General features: G+C 38.0%; 3 protein-coding genes across 13 annotated transcripts in view; 2 read left to right on the top strand and 1 right to left on the bottom strand.

Moving 5' to 3' along the window:
• The window catches only part of prdm16 (PR domain containing 16), a 191397-nt gene extending 187612 nt beyond the window's left edge, over positions 1-3785 (top strand). For 8 of the 9 annotated variants that reach the window (XM_044351307.1, XM_044351308.1, XM_044351315.1 and 5 more), the window contains one exon: positions 308-3785. In XM_044351307.1, the coding sequence (XP_044207242.1) occupies positions 308-442 (135 nt within the window). In that variant the 3' untranslated portion in view covers positions 443-3785. The remainder of the gene's footprint in view (positions 1-307) is intronic. The other variant, XM_044351313.1, reaches the window with a different exon arrangement.
• Positions 3786-6152: 2367 nt separating this feature from the next.
• On the bottom strand, positions 6153-9046 carry LOC122982678 (complement C1q-like protein 2). Of its 3 annotated transcripts, none has more exons than XM_044352151.1 (6): positions 8749-9046; positions 8589-8660; positions 8096-8167; positions 7418-7501; positions 7067-7198; positions 6153-6972 (listed from the first exon to the last, which is right to left on the bottom strand). In XM_044352151.1, exons 1-6 carry the CDS (start codon positions 8996-8998, stop codon positions 6689-6691), a joined length of 894 nt encoding a protein of 297 aa, XP_044208086.1. In that variant the 5' UTR covers positions 8999-9046; the 3' UTR covers positions 6153-6688. The 3 variants fall into 3 exon arrangements, with proteins under 3 accessions (XP_044208086.1, XP_044208087.1, XP_044208088.1); XM_044352152.1 differs by having other exon boundaries at positions 8589-8651; XM_044352153.1 differs by lacking the exon at positions 8589-8660 and having other exon boundaries at positions 8096-8158.
• Positions 9047-11844: 2798 nt separating this feature from the next.
• Positions 11845-17657, top strand: tprg1l (tumor protein p63 regulated 1-like). The gene is made up of 6 exons (XM_044351951.1): positions 11845-12188; positions 12432-12523; positions 14000-14050; positions 14162-14287; positions 14717-14870; positions 15551-17657. The coding sequence occupies exons 1-6, from the start codon at positions 11964-11966 to the stop codon at positions 15743-15745; spliced, it is 843 nt and encodes a 280-aa protein (XP_044207886.1). The 5' UTR covers positions 11845-11963; the 3' UTR covers positions 15746-17657.
• Positions 17658-17809: the final 152 nt, after the last annotated feature.

Here is a 17809-nt window from a genome sequence, read left to right as displayed (position 1 = left end):
TTTTACCTGTAAACTGCTCTTACCTTTTCTGTGATCTTTACTCTTAAAACAGCCTAATGAAACATCATATCAAGGTATAGTTTTAAAGGATAATTCTTATGTATTATATTATAATGTTGCACTTAGCAGATTCATTGCTGAGATCTGGGAACATGGCAACATTGTTACAAGAAGTTCAGTGGAGCAAGAAACACTTGTCATCACACAATCTTAATATTTATCTATAGAATGTAATAGAAAACAAATGTTTAAAAATATCGAACCATGCACTTTCTTCTTGTTAAAAGTCACCTGTCTTCTCCCGCAGGCTTATGCAATGATGCTGTCTCTCTCAGAGAACAACCCTTTGCACGCGCCCTCCCAGAACTCTCTGGACGCTTGGCTGAGCATGGGAGGTGGACCGTCTGAGACGAGCAGCTTTCACCCGCTCAACCACATCTAGAAGAGAGAGAGAAAGAGAGGAAGTGGGAGGAAGAGTAGGAGGAACATTAGTTTCACAAATGGATAGAAACAAGAGACACAAGTGGACATGAGTAGTGAGAAGACGTGAGGAGCAGAGAATTCAGTGTCACATACATTCATGAGTGAAAGAATGTGAGTGTGTGTGTGTGTGTGTGTGTGTGTGTGTGTGTGTGTGCGTGTGCGTGCGTGCGTGTGTGTGTGTGTGTGCGTGCGTGTGTGTGTGTGTGTGTGAGAGAGAGAGAGAGAGGAGGGAGAGATTGTCCCTAGGTGAGGGGTCTCACAAAACTCTGTCAAAGAGAAAGCACTGCTAAGCTCCTGTTGATGTGAAGGACGTGATGAATGCTTCTCAACAGCATTTAAACTTTGCATTACTCTGATCCTCCCCAAGTCCACAAGGCTCACTCCAGCACCACAGAGACCCTACGTAAGGCTCTCATAAAGACAATTAATGACTAGTATGTCACTAAAGTCTGTGTACACCGCCTGCTAAAAGCACTGCAGCATCAGCACTGCATTAGCACTGTATGTCCACAAGGTGGTGCTGTTTCACCCAGAGCAACACCAGGAACATAGTGGGCGCGTGCACTATTGTCTCCAGGTTCCCCCCACCAATCATGGGCGACACATTTACTGATCTTGTTTCAGTTCTAACTGCAGAATCAACAATAGCACCACACTAAATGTTACTTGAGGAAATGACAGTTCCAGTAGACTGTTTAAGCCGATTTTTTTGAATGATTACACGGAGAATGATGTTCAATGTTCAAATGTGCACAGTGACTGGTGATTTTAATGAGCTATCTGGGACATTAGCCATTGTAATTGGTTACCCAATGTGATCATGCTGAAAATGAATTTAAATGACACTCAAAAAAATGAGGAAAGTCTTTCTCTGCTTATTCATTTCACATCATTTGTTAATTTTATTTACTTTCTTTCCTCTTAGATACCACAGTATTGTTTCTTTGTAGGCACCGCAGTGCTAAATTATTAATATAATTATTTTAGAGAAGGACCAAAATTGTATGATATTGTCATATGATGTACAAAATAACCTAGATGTTCATAGCAAGAGTGGTATGTGCCAAATAACCCATAGAAAATGTTATGTTCTCTGACAATCATTTCATTTCCAAGGGGCTTGCATTTGCTGTCATAATTTTTTTTCTCTTATTATGCTCTTATATATTTGATTTCAGAAGTGTGTGTATGTATTTATTTTTGGTTGTTTTGTCATGACTGGAGGAGCGAAAATGAAGAAAAGTCATTTTATCCCTCTTTTCTTGTTGCTGAAGGAATGAACGCCTGTCAGAACGTGAGGGAGATTGTGAATCTCCGGTTCTGATGCGTCAGTGTGCCAAAATGGAAAGAACCCATGAAATTAATTGTTTTTATTTATAGTGAAAGATAGCTGTAGTTACTTTTAGATCCTATTTGGCATTGTAACGTCCTGCAGTGTTTAGTTTTTTTCTTGCTTCAGTTCAACAGTTTTACCCAGTATGCTGAATGTGTCTTGTTCAAGTATTATGGGGTGGAGGGCAGATTTGGACAACTGTCACTATGAATGTCAGAAAAGGGCATTATGTTGTCACACTATTGAATCTGACTAGTTTCTACCACCTCAAGCTCCCCTTTCCCTCTGGTTTTCATTTGATCCATTTAGTGTAAACAATTAATATTCTTTTAAGAATTAGATGGTCCAAAAGTCTAAAACACACAGTCACATCTGCATGAACATCTGGTCTTTGCTGCGTTGGAGCGACAGAATCGCTGGCCAAGCAAGAAGGAAGGCAAGGACTCATGAAACCAAAAAAATAGAGTAAATAAAGTAAACCACAAATAGTATTAAAATGGACATCATAATTCTGCTGGTCGGTCCTTCTAACACATGTTAACACAAAAAATGTCTAGTTGATTCTGGATGGGGAAAAGAGAAGCTCTTGATCATGAGTTTACCTTTATATTCCCTGTTTTTCTTTTGAGATCATACTGAAAACTCATTCCATATGGTCTACAAGGTAGCTGTGCCGTGGAGGGTATGAGTCATTTACTGTAGATAACTGTAGATAGCTGCAGAAGGCAGGGGGGATGAGCATTGTTGATCATTGTTGCCTTGGTCCTCCCTGCTACTGGGACTTTCAGAACTAGGCCTGATGCTGTATTTTCAAACTAGCACTTAAACCATATTATGGGTCCAAGCCATAAATTGATCAGGCTTAGGTCTCCAGAACTTAAAACACATTTTCAGACTTCTTTCACTTTCAGTAGATGAGCAGTACCTTGAGCTCGGCATGGAGAGATAAGAAAAACCTGAAACAGAAGCACTGTAATTTTTCTTCACGACAGCAGGTGGGAGTGTGATGCTTGGACATCTCATTTTTCTAAAGACAGAAGTCTCTTTTTATAATTCTACTGAATGAGATTTCATTCATGGTAAACTCATTGTTTTCCAACTCGTGGTTATAAAATGTAAAGACTTGGGTTGCTAAGTTTTGAGGTTGACTATATGTAGTAATTCATGTCATGGACTACTGTAATAAGTACGCGCTGTGTAAAGCAAATGAATTGAAGGCATTGAAGTATTCCATTTTGCCAACTTCAGAAAGTATTCTGGCAGATGGTCGCTGAAATATGTTTCAGCATAATAGAACATGGTTGCTGTTTTCCCCCCACTGTTACAGGAGAAAGTAAAAATATACATATTGTTTCTTTTTAACTGTATAGTATTTTAAAGAATGAAAAACAATGGTGCATTTGTCTGAAGAAAAAAAATCATTGAAAAATATGGGTTTAAATGGATGGTGCTTGTTTTGTTTGAATCTGAGTTGTATATCGCCTCTGTTATGTTTATTGAAAACAAACAAAAAAAAAAAGATATTGTGCATGACGTGTTTAGCAGTCATAATGATGTCCATTTGTGAAATGTGTATCAAATCAAAAAATGAGAAAAAAAAGAAAAGAAAAAAATAAATCCGTAGATGCACTTATTGTACATGTGGTTAGGTTAGTAGGTTTGACTTCAAGTTTTTGACTGCCTTACAGATGTTTGGGCAGGCGGCTCTGAAAGACGTAGAAAAGACTTGTGGGAGAAGACATAATGAAAAACAATAAAGGATTGTAGAATAATATTGAACAATTCTGAAATTGCAGTTCTTTTGATGCTTGTGATTATTGAAGATGTACTTTAGAGAAATTTCATTGAAAAGATATGACTCTGATGTTAATTCTGTAGAATAGCAATGTATACCAAATGTAATCTTTCCAATGCTATGAAGAATTTATACATGAAATTGATATGCAATAAAACCTGTGTGCTTTTTAAATGAGACGTCCACTGTGTGTTTGTTAGTTACAGCAGTAAAGCAATAAACCAAGAACAGCATCAAATGTTTCCCTCCAAACGAATAACTCATTATTTAGGGTCAGCTAGTGCTGAAACAATTAGTTCATTAACTGATCAACAAAAATTTTGATAGTTCATTAAACATTTAAGTCATTTATCAAGCTGAAATGATGAGCATTTGCTAGTTCCAGCGTCTCATATGTGAGGATTAGCTCCTTTTCTCTGTTTTATATCACAGTAAAGTTAATATATGTGGGTTTTGGACTGTTTATCAGACCAAGCAAGCTATTTGAAGAGTCACTTTCACCTCATTAAACATTACATTTATGTTCATATCCATTTTATATACTAAACAATTGATTAAAAACAGTAATCAAAGGGTTGATGTGATTATTTAACAGTTTGTGTTTCTGCAGGCTTTGCACCAGCTACGTATGTGTAAGTTTGAACGTAGTTACAATATACTATTAAAAATTAATTGCATCCATTATACTGTAATTACAATATGGCGGTAAAATACAACTACACCCTTTCTGAGCAGGTGTTAAATCATTCTGTATTACCTGTTGTCATTGTTAAATGGCTAAAAAGGTGGGAGAGACTAACCAGAGAAAAGGTTTGTTGATATTTGGATTACAGTGGAAACAGATTGTCCATGACAGACTACATCTCTTTACATTTATGACACCAACATGCACACTCAGTATTATTCTGTACAGTTACTGTTTCAAATAGACAAAAACAGGAGAATTATCAAATAGTTGTTGAGATATTACAGTTTGGACCAAAGTGGAGCACCACTGACTGTCTGTTCAGGAAGTATCAATGCATGTACCAAACACATGACTTAGACACTCCTCTTATGGTTACATGCTTAACATATAAAACAACCTACCAGGCCAATTGTATTATACAGCAAAGCTTAAAAACAATAGAAGAAGCAGAAACCAACTGCACAAGCAACAATTACAAATCACAGGAAATCAATGAATGCAAATTTGATTCAAAGCATTGGGCTCTGTCTCAAAGGAGCTTTATAACAGGCCACATGGTGGTGCTATATATCCAAAAGATGAATATAACAAATAATCTAAATATGTGCAACTATTGGATCCAAGTTTCTAGTTGTAAGTAGTTTGGTATAAAAAATGTGCTATTGCGCTATTGATGACATGTTTGAATATGTTGAGCACAAGTCTGCAAGTAATTAGTGTGTAATCAGACTGATTAGAATGTGAATGAACAGAAAGAGAGAAATATTACAGGAAATTTATAGCTATAAAAGAGATCAAAATACAACCTCTGTGTGTATTAAATACTGTAATAAGGTCATTATAATATCATGAATGAATAAAACAGTCAGTTTAAACTACATTATATTTACTCACTCTACATAAAAAGTACAGTTTATGTTTAACTAGTGGGTCTAAACATTGTTCAACCATAAAAATACTTTTGACCAATCTTACATTTCTTACTGCCAGCTATGATCATTTTGAAACACAACAGTCCACAAATAGTACTTGTTATGGCTCTGTTTGCAGTCTGACTCTGTGTCTCTAGCTGCCATTCTCCACCAGTCGACCAGAGACCCTCAGCTTTATCCCTGTGGTGTTAAGTCTGGACTGAGTGGAACATTGACAGATAAGATAGTATTGTATTGAAGGATCCCTTGAGATATTATTGCTTATTGTAGTTAACCTTTGTCCTGACATTTAAGTTTGTATACATGTGAGCATACAGAGCTGTTTTGTTTTACTACCTGAGAATGTGTTTTGGGCTGGTTTCTCTGTACTTCCAGGTTTGGTGCTTTTCATGTAGTTCTCACTCTAAGTGGTGAATCGGTTATTGAGTTGTGGAAGAGATCTATGTTTTGGACTCCAGGAGTTTGCATGTCTTAGTTTATCTTGCAGCCCATTTATCTCTGTACAGTAGCACAGTGCATTTTGTTTGCATTTGGCCTGCTGGCATTTGTGACTTTCTTGAGCTTAATTGTGTGTTCTCCGTTTTTGTTTTCTGTTTGCTCTGTTTTCCTCCTGTGTTCCTGCATTCCTCCCCGGCCCGTTTTTCCTTGCACACCTGCCCTGCATCATGTTCGTCAGCCCTGCCCTGCCCCTGTGTCTTCCCACCTGTTCCTTGTTGTCTGATTAGTTCAGTTTGTATTTAAGTCCAGGTTTTCAGTTCAGTCTTGTTGGATCATTTGTTTGGTTTAGTTGCCTGCCTGCACTCCTGTTTGCTGTTCCTGTGTTAGTCAATAAATATATTCTTCAGTTCCTTGTGCCTACTGAGTCTCTGCATTTGGGTCCACCTGCTCCATAATTCATGACAGTACTGCAATGATGTTTATTATTTTATTCAAATGTAAGAGATGATAATAATAATATACCTTAATATGTACAAACTATTGATGTTGTTGTTGCATATTTAGATACTTACAAATAACAAATGCACAGCTAAACGCTTTCAAAGGTACAGAGGGAATTTTCCTTTCACATTAACATCAACAGTACATGAGCATTCACGTTTCTGTAGAACAAAGTAAAACACAGTGTAAAGAAATCAGACAGTAAAGGTAACATGGAGCAAAGAGGAAGTACAGTAAGTAGTTTCTGGTGCTGATGTGAATCCAGATCAAAATACAGGATTAGTTTCTTAACGTTGTGAAATAAGGGATTTTTGATCAGTATCACAGTTTTCTCATGAATTACTGCATGTCCTTTATCAAATGAAAATCTGGCACATCACAATCTATCACTGTATGTTTTGATGCAAATCCAGACACAGATGAAAAATTCATGAACCTTTTTCTTATTAAAACAGCTTTTATCAGTAAAGACTGGTACACTGCTACAGTGTGTGTGAGGAAAAAGGACTGTTTCTTTCTCACATGGTGAAAAGCAGATGACCACTGAAGGTGCTGTGGTGATTTACATTGTCAAATATCCTTGAGTTAGCCCACTGACGCAAAAACACAACATCTTTGACCTCTAGAAGCAGTGTGACGCCATTGGCAGAACTCCCATAATGGGAAGGCTGATGCTCATATGCAATAAAGATTTGCTCTCCATTCTTGACCAACACAGCACCTGAAGGATGTGAAGCATGTCCATGTGCACCTATGTAGAACTCGAAGTGGTAGGCTCCTCTGACTGGTGCAATGAAAAACCCTGTGGGACATTTTTTTGTCATTTGATCTAAATGGAGAATTGACTGTTGTAATGAAAAGTCAAAGTGATTGTTAAAATGTGTGAATTCAAGTACCTGTGTTTGGGCTGTAGGCGTCTCCAATGTTTGTGACGACGTGTCTGAAGACCAAAGGAGTGTTTGTGTTAAACGGTCCGACTGTTGCTTCGCCTGAAGCCAACAGAGAGGCTGAGAAAGCCACCTGTTTGGCTGAGAGTGAGAGAAACATACTTTTAAAGTGGCTGATGTTACAGTAATATGATGGTTAATAACTGTAAATCCAGTTTAAATCCAGTTTGTAAATCCACTCATAAAAACACATCGTTATTCTGTGTATTATTCTACTACTGACCATTCCAGGAAGGGTTTGACATGATCTAAATACGATTACAACAAAACTCTGCATATTAAATTAGTTTAGAGTCTTACCTTTTCCATCTCTCTTTAGAGTCTCCACCTGGTTTTCTGTGACATTTGTTCTGGCTTGAATGGTGATCAGTTCAGCTGTATGTGCTGAAATTAAATTAATCCAAAAAAAAAAAAAAAGCGGGAATGTGAAATAAACCATTATGAAAACAATCTTTGACAGTTAAAAGTATTTCATCATCATTGTTTTCATTAAGGTTTGATTCATCCACTGAAATCTGGATATTTTTTAAATAAAATACTGTCCAGAAAAATTAAGTTACATGTCATTAAAATCCCTTGTAAATACATTTAGAAAAACTTTCTTTCAGTGACCTTATTGTTTCTCATTTGTAATCTTGACTTGAATCTTGTTCAATATACACTCACTGGCCACTTTATTAGGTACACCTGTGCAATCTAATACAAACCAATACAACAGCTCTGCCATAAATTCTACTTTCATGAAGTTTATACATTTTTCAGATTTTGTTGACATTGTCAGAAAGGTGATAATTCTACTTATCTATGTTCATTATTGAGGTTGTGGTGGGTGGTGGTGTAATGGAGTACTTTATATTGAAAGGTGCTCCTTAAATTCCCTCCCCACCCATATGTGTTAATGGGGTGGACAGAATATAGAGTGTATATTTCCAGTGCCAATAAATTATCGGTCATGTCATCAAGATTTCCACACAATACCTTCTTGCTTTTGCTTCAGCTTGTCCACCTCAGTCTTCTGCGTCTCCAGTTCTCTCAGTTCTGCTGCATGTGCTGAAATTAAATACATCCAAAAAAAGTGGCAATGTGAAATAAACCATTATGAAAACAATATTTGACATTTAAAAGTATTTCATCATCACTGTTTTCATCAAGGTTTGATATATCTATTGAAAACCAGGACATTGTTCAAATTAACTACTTAATACAGTCCAGAAGAATCGAGTTATATGCATCATCCAAATACCTTGTAAATACATTTAGGAAACTGTCTTTCAGTGACCTTATTGTTTCTATTTGTAATCTTGACATAGAATTATTTGTCATTGTTCAATATACAGTATATTTCCAGTGCCATGATGACTTAATATCTTTATACCTTGTAGTTGTGCCTTCAGCTTCAGTAGTTATCAGTAATTTAAAGTATTTCTGAATAATTTTAAGCAGAAATGATCAGTCATGATGATTTACACACCTTGTAGCTGTTGCTTCAAGTTATCTACCTCAGTCTTTTGTGTCTCCAGTTCTCTTAGCTTAGCTGCCTGTGCTAAAAAAGGGGGAAAAAATGATATAAGACATATTCTGTGCAAACAATATTTCTGTCTTGTCTGTCACTCCCTGACATACTATTGTACCTTCATTATCTCTCTGTAAGTGCCTGATCTCCACCCTCTGTTCAGCCAACAAGCCGCTCATCTCTCTCAGCACAGCATGAATGTCTTGTGGACAGGTCAGTGGGTGATGAGAGGCATTTGCTGGTTCCCCTCCCTGGGATTCAGACTGCTTTCCATGTGGGATAAATTCATTGTCAGGCTCCGCTTGAAGCTGAGTCGTGGAGAAAGAGCAGATCAGCAGCAGCAGTGGAATAAACATTGTCGTCTCCATTCTGTGACTGTCAGTCTGTGCAGTTAAACGTTGTAGTTTCTGTGTTAATCCCAGCCCTAAATAGTGTTTTACCCTGGTTAGTCATTACCAAATGTTCTTTTATCAAACACACGTGCAGCTAGATACATGTGGAGCATGTTATCAGGAAAACAACACTGAAAACGCAACACACAAATGAAAGAAGATATATGATCTATCAGTACCTGTACTGGTTCAAACATTAATGACATGGTCATATAGAGACCTTCTTCAGGTTGGCTGAGATAAACCAAGACTTAGCAGAAACTGAAGTTAGATGAGTAATAAAAAGTATTTTTCCTCAATAAATGAAGCAGAATAAAGTTAACACCAATGTTACAAAAACATTCACACTAAAAAGAGAATTACAAAAATATCAAACAGAATTCAGTGTAACCATGCTCATTTTACGTTTATAAGAAATCAAATGAGCTAAATTGCACTTCTCGTGCTGTGTTTCGAGCTGATCTCAGACAAATAGTGCATCAATGCAACCACAACCAGGGATGTAGAAAAAACAAGCAGATACAAATATTATAGTGGATTATAGTTTAAAAAGTAGAGATCAAACTATAACTACTGTGTGCATTAACTATGGTCACTATAATCTCATTAACAAGTAAAACACAGTTAGTTCCAGTCACAGACAGTATTAATTACTCACTGTGGATAGAAAAGTGGAGGAGATCTGTTAGATGACACTTATTAGTTGGATCAGGTTATCTGGAAAACAACACTGAAAACACAACACTGAAAACACAACACAAACATAAATGATCCTTGGTACCTGTAACTTTACCAAACTTCTAAAAGTGTATTTTAATATCTACTCTCAGTGGTGTGTATGTCAAGGCAAACTCACTGTATAAGTTTAGGAGTTGATTAGAGTTTTCATTGTGGATTACGAGTTGAAATCACCTCATGGCTGATAAAATAACACTGACAGGTTCTTAGATCAATGAACATTGAATACACCTCATATAAACAAGTCATGGAAGGAGTAGTAAGAAAAAAATTATCATCTCTACCTGCTCAAACATTAACAACACAGTCAGATATTGTGACCTTTCTCAGCTTGTGAATTGGCTAAGATGATCAAAGACCAAAAATGCAATTAAAAGAGTGCTGAGTGTGTTTTTCTCTTTGCTTCCTCAATAAATCAATCATGGTGATAAAGTCTGGCTTTTTGAAAAACAAGACTGAAGTCACAAAAACATCCACTAGGAGGCAGCAGCAGTCATCTGTGCAATTCAAGTAATTTTCACCACACTTTCATTTCTCCCATTGACATGAAACTAGTTTCTCCACAAACCAACAAGTATTAAGTCATAATGTGGAACTGTTGTGAATGTTGCAGCACAGACAGTAAAGCTGATCCTTCAATCATGTACAGTAACAGTAAAAAGTTTGAACACTTTCTCATTCAAGGGAATGAGATGGTGTGTCCAAACTTTTGACTGGTATGTATATCAGACAGCTTTTTAATGGAAATGAATGCTTGAATTAAAAAATGTATCCATAATGATCGACTTGTCTTCTCTAATTACAGTGCAATTTTATATATTTAGTCTCTGATTAACATTAGAAATGTTAAAACATACAGGTATATTTTCAGATGCTGGTGAAAGGAAGGAAACACAAACACAAGAAAGTTGTTGAAACCATGATGGACATTGGATAACAGCCACAATCTCTGAAGTATTTTGGTTTAGTCTCTAAATGTGATTATATTTTAACCTAAATGAACTGAAATCAACACCGAGCTGTAAGCACTGAAGTAGTGTACTCAGTATATGTTGCAGCCTGTAAGTAGCTGGTATAGCTGCAAGGTTTAGTGTTAATAAACTGGATGTAACAACAAATCCTTTCCCCAGCGTGTCACAACAATATATTTTGAGTATTTTAATTATATCTTGGATATGTGAGGAACAAAATAACACAACCAACTGACAGTAATGCAATAAATACACAACCAAAACAAAATACAGCCACAAAACATTTGGGACCAACACCTCAATGATACTCAAGATTAATGGAACATTATAAACATCACAATAATCTAAATGATCACAGAGATATTTCAATGTACTACACTGAATAAAGCGTAGAATTAAGGTTTGGTGTTTGACTGAAATGATCACCTGCTGACATGTGACAACTGTAAGAAAGGGTCCCAAGTGGACATTTGTTTTAAGAGGTAATAAGTCAAAAAGTCCATCACTGCTGTGAGGTGTTCCTGTTATTCTGCCCATCTCCTGTAGCCTACAAGGTAACAAATTACAACAATATTTGTAGGTTTACTACGAGTGTCCTGCCTACAGACTTGTTGAAGTTTACTGCATGCCTCTCCTTTTTCCTCAAGTGAAATAAAATATGGGTGGAGTCTTCAGCTGCATTATTTTTGCGCTAAATGCCAATTGTGACTAGATGACAAACTATTATTAAATTAACTTTCTGTCTTGGTTGAAAAATGTTGTGCAGTAGCCCCACAATAATCCAATTTGGACTGATTAACATAATTTTTAATCAACTGGAGCCAATAAAATTGTGTTTTATCATCCACAGGGTGTGGATGTGGAGTTTGAACGAGGAAATCATGTTAGCCTAATATCATATTAATAGTATATTCTCAGTTTGACAACCGACTTCAGATTTAGAGATATTTAGTCATAATAGTGCTGATAAATCTGAAAAGTGGCCTCATCCACTCTAAACACCTGTTTCTGTAATTAGCGTTTAAAAACATAATGTCCCTTTAAGAGGAAGGGAAATATAGAGGGGGGTGAGAGTGAGGAAGTGAAGCAAGAGGGTCCCACTTCCTCATAGCCCTCACAATCAAAACATTATTGGTGCGCAATGGGTGAGTCTGCATCCTCGAAGGGACATTTTATGATCTAACACCTGGCGCACATTGTCGGGAAGCTCCTCGAACAGCGTTTGTTGCACCATGCTTCAGCTGAACGACACGGTGGAGCCGGAGAGCCCGGCTGCGGTTATCCACCCTGCAGAAACCGAGGAGGGGGTGGAGGTTGCCTTCACGCCGCCGGAGGCCGAGCGAAGTCTCGGCCACGCAGCCTCCGTGGCCTGCTGTCCCCCGCTACAAACACTGACGCCTTTTAATGTACACAACCCCACGATGCAAGCCAAAGTGAAGGACTACTTCGTGTTCAGGGTAAGTTTATCCATATTAAGAGATAGCAGTTCGCGTTAATCGGCATCAAGGCCGGATTGTTTTTAGTTAGTGTATATGTGTGTATATCTCTTCAAAATAACCCCCGCCTAAACTAAAAGGTGCACGACCACTCTTAGCAGTGCGTCGCAGCGCATTACAGTGTATTAACAAAGCTACACCAGCACATCACAGGGAGGAGATGATGCTGATGATTGACGGCTGTGTGTGTGATGCTGATCTCAGCCAGGTACCATTGAGCAGGCAGTGAGCGACATCCGGACTGTGGCACTCCCTTCTGAGGATGGAGAGGTCCTCAGTGTCTGGCTGCTAGCTGAGTGAGTATCCAAGCGGCATGTGACTGTTTTAAAGCCTGAGACATGAGACAGCTGCAGAGTTTATTGTAAAAACAAATATACAGGCGGGTGACAAATTAAAGGAAAAACTGGTACAGGTCTGAATGCTTGACCCCTACAGTGACTGGATCCGGTGACTCTTATGCTTTGGGGGGCATTTTCTGGCATGGTTTAGGTCCACTTGTTCCCTTCGAGGGTCACTGCAAATCAATACAAAGTTGTCCTGAGTCATCACCTTTATCCTATTATGAAACATTTCTATCCTGATGGGAGTGGTCTCTTCCAGGATGACAATGCCCCCATCCATAGAGCACGAAGGGTCACTGAATGGTTTGATGTGTATGAAAATGATGTGAATCATATGCTATGGCCTTCACTGTCACCAGATCTCAACCCAATTGAACACCTATGAGAGATTTTGGACCGATATGTTAGACAGTGCTCTCCACCACCATCATCAAAACACCAGATGAGGGAATATCTTTTTGAAGAATGGTGTTCATCAGCCTTGGCATTGATTCTACAAGTTACTGAACTCTACTGGAGGAATGAACACTATTCTTCTAAAAGATATTCCCTTATTTGGTGTTTTGATGATGGTGGTGGAGAGCACTGTCTATCATGTCAGTCCTGGAAGAGACCACCCCCATCAGGATAGAAATTTTTCATCATAGGATAAAAGTCATAACTCAGAACTTCAAAGGTCATGACTTTGTATTGATTTGCAGTGACCCATCCCTCTAAGGGGACAAGTGGACCCAAACCATGCTAGCAAAATGCCCCCCAAGCATTCAGACCTGTACCGGTTTTTCCTTTAATTTGTCACCCGTCTGTACACGCACACATAATATTCCATTACATATTAAGGCTACAAGCTACGTTAGTAGAGCTGAAATTAGTCAAGTAATGCATTAACTGATCAAGAGAAAATTAATTTGCAGCAATTTCATCAATTAATCGTTTAAGTTATTTGTAAAGCAAAACATGTTAAACATTAACTGGTTGCAGCCTGTCAAATGTGAGGATTGAAAGCTGTCCTCTGTTTCTTATCATCGTAAGCAACTGGTTTGGCATTTTAAGCCTGATGGTCGGATAAAACAGTCAATTTCAAGATGCCACCCTGGGCTCTGGGAACACAAGATGGAAATTTTTCACTATTTTCTGACATTTTATTAATTGATACATTAATCAATATTGAAATTACTTGCAACCATACATGTTTGTCAGCAACAGTGCGTTTTTTGTTACTAGGACCTTCTTTTCACTTTAGATGTTCTGCCATTTTTATATGTTACATGACAATAAATGGGTGAGGAAGAAATTAATAAACATCGATATTGAGCCACATGTTATGACAACAAATTCTTTCAGACTTCCCCTTTGCTCAGTTTCAATTTGTGATTCATAATGGTCAAAAAGTCACTGGAATAATGTCAACTTTGTGTGTGACTTCTACAGAATTGACCATTGGAACAATGAGAGGGAGAGACTTGTGCTTATTACAGATAGGTAAGTTGAAAAGTATATTTTATTACCTCACGTTTGAGGAAATATACTGTATCAGGCATGAAATTTGACATTGTCCATTAACACAATTCAACATTTCGGTCATGTGTGCAGGTCCCTGCTGGTATGCAAGTACGACTTCATCAACCTGTTGTGTCAACAGGTCATCAGAATCTCTCTCAACGCTGTAGACACCATCTCAGTGGGCGAGTTTGAGTTCCCACCAAAATCCCTAAACAAGTACGGCAACACATTTTAGTCTGACAACAACAAATTAGTATTTATTGCTAAGTCATTAAAATATTGTAGCTGAGATTTGGTTGTAAAACTTATTAAGTTCCTTCAAAACATTTCAAGTTCTGTATTGTTGGTAGAATTATTATTTATGCTGTTAATAAATTAGTAATGAAGACTAGATTTATATAACACCTATGGAAATGTTTTACATGATGACAGGAAAGAATAAAGATGAGAGTTGTTTAAGACAGCATGAGGAGATAAATTATTAAGAATTTGAAAAGATTAAAACAGACTAATAATTCAAAAATAGTGTTTCTCTGGAAATATACATGGTGCAGCTTGGTAGGAGTGCTTTAAGCACTGCTGGCCCAAGTAGCTGGCTGTTCCTTGAAAATCACATGGCTCTTATACTGTTGTGTTTTCTTACAGGAGAGAGGGCTACGGGATTCGTGTCCAGTGGGACAAACGTCCTCGGGCCTCGTTCTTTAACCGCTGGAACCCATGGTCCACAGATATGCCCTACGCCACCTTCACAGAGCACCCCATGGCCCGCGCTGACGAGAAGGTGGCCTCTCTCTGCCAGGTATAATCTCTCTGACTATATAAAGGCTAAAAATATATTTTGAGTAATTTATCTAATGGACTGTTTTTTTTAAACATTAGAGGATTTAACGTTTGAACTGTAAAGGTGCGTAAACATTTTTTTGTGTTGGCCTGTTTTTTCCACAAGACAAACAATGGTGACCACTGGTGCAACAGTTCATTTGTACACAAAAGGCAACCGCTCCAGCAGTCACAGTTCAACTGAAGACAATAGGCCGATTGCTGCCTCAAAGACGAAATTCATCCCTTAAGAGAAAGACGGTTGTTCATATCATTTAAAACAGTGTAATCATGACTTTGTGTATGAACAGTTATTTTCAAAGCTATTTATTTCTTATTGGCAAGGCAACAACAGCACCTGGGGCAATTTTCTGGGAATATGAAAACGTTTTCTCATTCAGAGCCGTTATAGCATTGCTGCATGGAATAAGTGGAGCTAATTTGTCTGTAAAGTCTCAATCATATCCATTATTCCACACTTAAGAGCAGCCTCAGGAAATGTTGCTTTCATTCTAGATGTTTTGTCCTAGTTTTGTCCTTTTATAATGATATAAATTGTATACTATGAAAAAAAGCACATCCTGTCTTGTAGCTGTGGTTGATTGGAAGATTTTTTGGGGCTGTTCTGGTTTCTTACTCTTATTCTTTTACTCTGCCAAGTTGGACAACTTCCGGACCCAGCTGGTGCAGGCAGTGAAGAAAGCCCATAAGGAGCATCCCATCCCTGGTCGTGCTAACGGTGTCCTGATCCTAGAGAGACCCCTGCTGATTGAGACCTATCTGGGCATCATGTCTTTCATCAACAATGAGGCCAAGTTGGGCTATTCCATGACCCGTGGCAAGATCGGTTTCTAAAATGGACAGTGTCTCCAAATTACAACAGAGTTCAACCCATGTGTGTGTGTTACACTGCGCCGTCTGAGGGAAGCAGTTGCTCCACAGTGTAATGCGCAACCAATCTGTGTGTGTAAGTTGAGCCCATGAGATGTCCACAACTCTTTAAGTTGGTGTCACAGACATGTGGTCAAGCCTTCTGTAGGGAGATGATGTGCAGCACTGCATGGACTGTCTACTCATTTGTTTTTAGCGCCCCCTGTCCCTTAAGAGCTGCACCCAGATCTGCCATACCTGCATGGGCCCTCAGGAGTGTATGCCCATGTTAGTTGGATGACAAAAGACAGCATTTGCATCAATATATCACCTCTCTGTACTCATACTAGATTGAGCATCTTGCAGTCTCATGCTCCTTGTTTGACAAGTGACTGTCAAAACTAATGTGAACTTAAAGTTTCAGTAGAGGAATGTTAACATCAGGGTCAGTGTTTTACGGTCAAAGATGTGTTTTGTTTGGGCTTTTTTCTGCAGGAGAAAAAGGCCGCCCAGAGGTTGAGAACGTGCAGTGAAATCGTATCATCAGCCAAGAGTATGTTATGTGTTCGCTACATTAATAAGATCTGAAATGAAGGATTGCTTTATTCAGACCGCGGGACCATAGGGTAGCTTCTCGAAATGAAATAGCAGCTGTTGGATCTAGTTAATGGTCATGTCACATGACTACTGTAATAAATATTAATAAAAAGGAAATTGTTCTATGATCTGCACTGCTGTTCTCAGAAGCTCTGGGCTCAACTGTGTGGAAAATAAGAGCTGGACACTTTTCAGTGTCCATGAAACTTTTTCAGTGGAAATGATCAATTACATGTTGTGACCTCTCTCTTGTCGGCCAACGTTGTGCTCTCCATGCTTCCATTTGCCTAAATTATGTCACTGCTTACAGTAGGGAGCTGCTGTACCACTCGGAGCGCTGTTTTAGCTACTGTAGCTAAATGTTCTTGTATGTTACAGATGTTTTATGTAACAGGAGCTTGCATTTATTTTAGGCATATATTTGCACTCAGCTGCATTAAACTGCAGTGGGAATAATGGATGGGTTACAAAATGAAATACATCCAGACAAAGCTTTGCATCAGTTCATTAACTACATATTGTGTGTACATTGTGAATTGTATTAAGGTATTTTTTTCCTTAACTGCACCCTATACGACATCATTGTGCTACCAAAGGCAACAGGCCATATTTTCATGTGCAACAATGCCAATGAACAATTGTGTCCCAAAATGCCCTTTTCTGGTCTTAACATGTGCATGTACCCTGCACGTTGAGTTTGCATGACAGATGTTTTTTAAAGAAGTGTCCTCATTGGATTTGTAAATACTGATTAGGTTTTATTTATCTGCTGTTATTTCGATTTGCAGTTAACTCACAAATACTTCCAGAAATTAATATTTCATTGCCAGTTCTGAAGTATTTTATTTAATGATTTTAAAAGAGATTATGTTACAAACATGTGAAAGCTTACTTTTTGTTCTAGATACTTGTAGCACAGTAGAGCCACAATGGAGAATAATAAATGCTTTCATGTTCTAGTCAGGGCCTCAGCTCTGGTTGTCTTTAAGAAGTGCTTTTACATTGTGTTTGTACTGTCAAGGACTGCAACAAAGTGAACATGTCACAGTTCAAGCTTTTATAAATGAGACAGCATTCAGATACAAGATGCCTTGAGGCCAACTAACACGGTCCTAATATATTTAGCACTGCCTGTTTGTTGTTTAGATTCTTACTGGCATTTCAGTTTGGTGATAGCAGGTTAACAGCTATTGAATTCTACCAGTAATGATGCAGTATTTCCAGATTAAAGATAACTCCACTCGTACAATGCTGTACAACGTCAAGTACAATGCTTTAAAAATACACGTTGAAAAACCTGTCTCATGTGTTTGTTCCAATGATCAGATTCATGATCACAAATACTAAAGCTTTGTGAAGAGAAATGCAATTGTTACTGCATTTCAGGATTTGAAAAATCACCTGTAAAGGAATTCATTAATTATTATTGTCACACTATTGTCTGCAAGTAAC

This window comes from Thunnus albacares, chromosome 5 (genome assembly GCF_914725855.1).
Source record: "Thunnus albacares chromosome 5, fThuAlb1.1, whole genome shotgun sequence".
NCBI classification, from domain to species: Eukaryota; Metazoa; Chordata; class Actinopteri; order Scombriformes; family Scombridae; genus Thunnus; species Thunnus albacares.
This window is presented reverse-complemented; position numbering and strand designations above follow the sequence as displayed.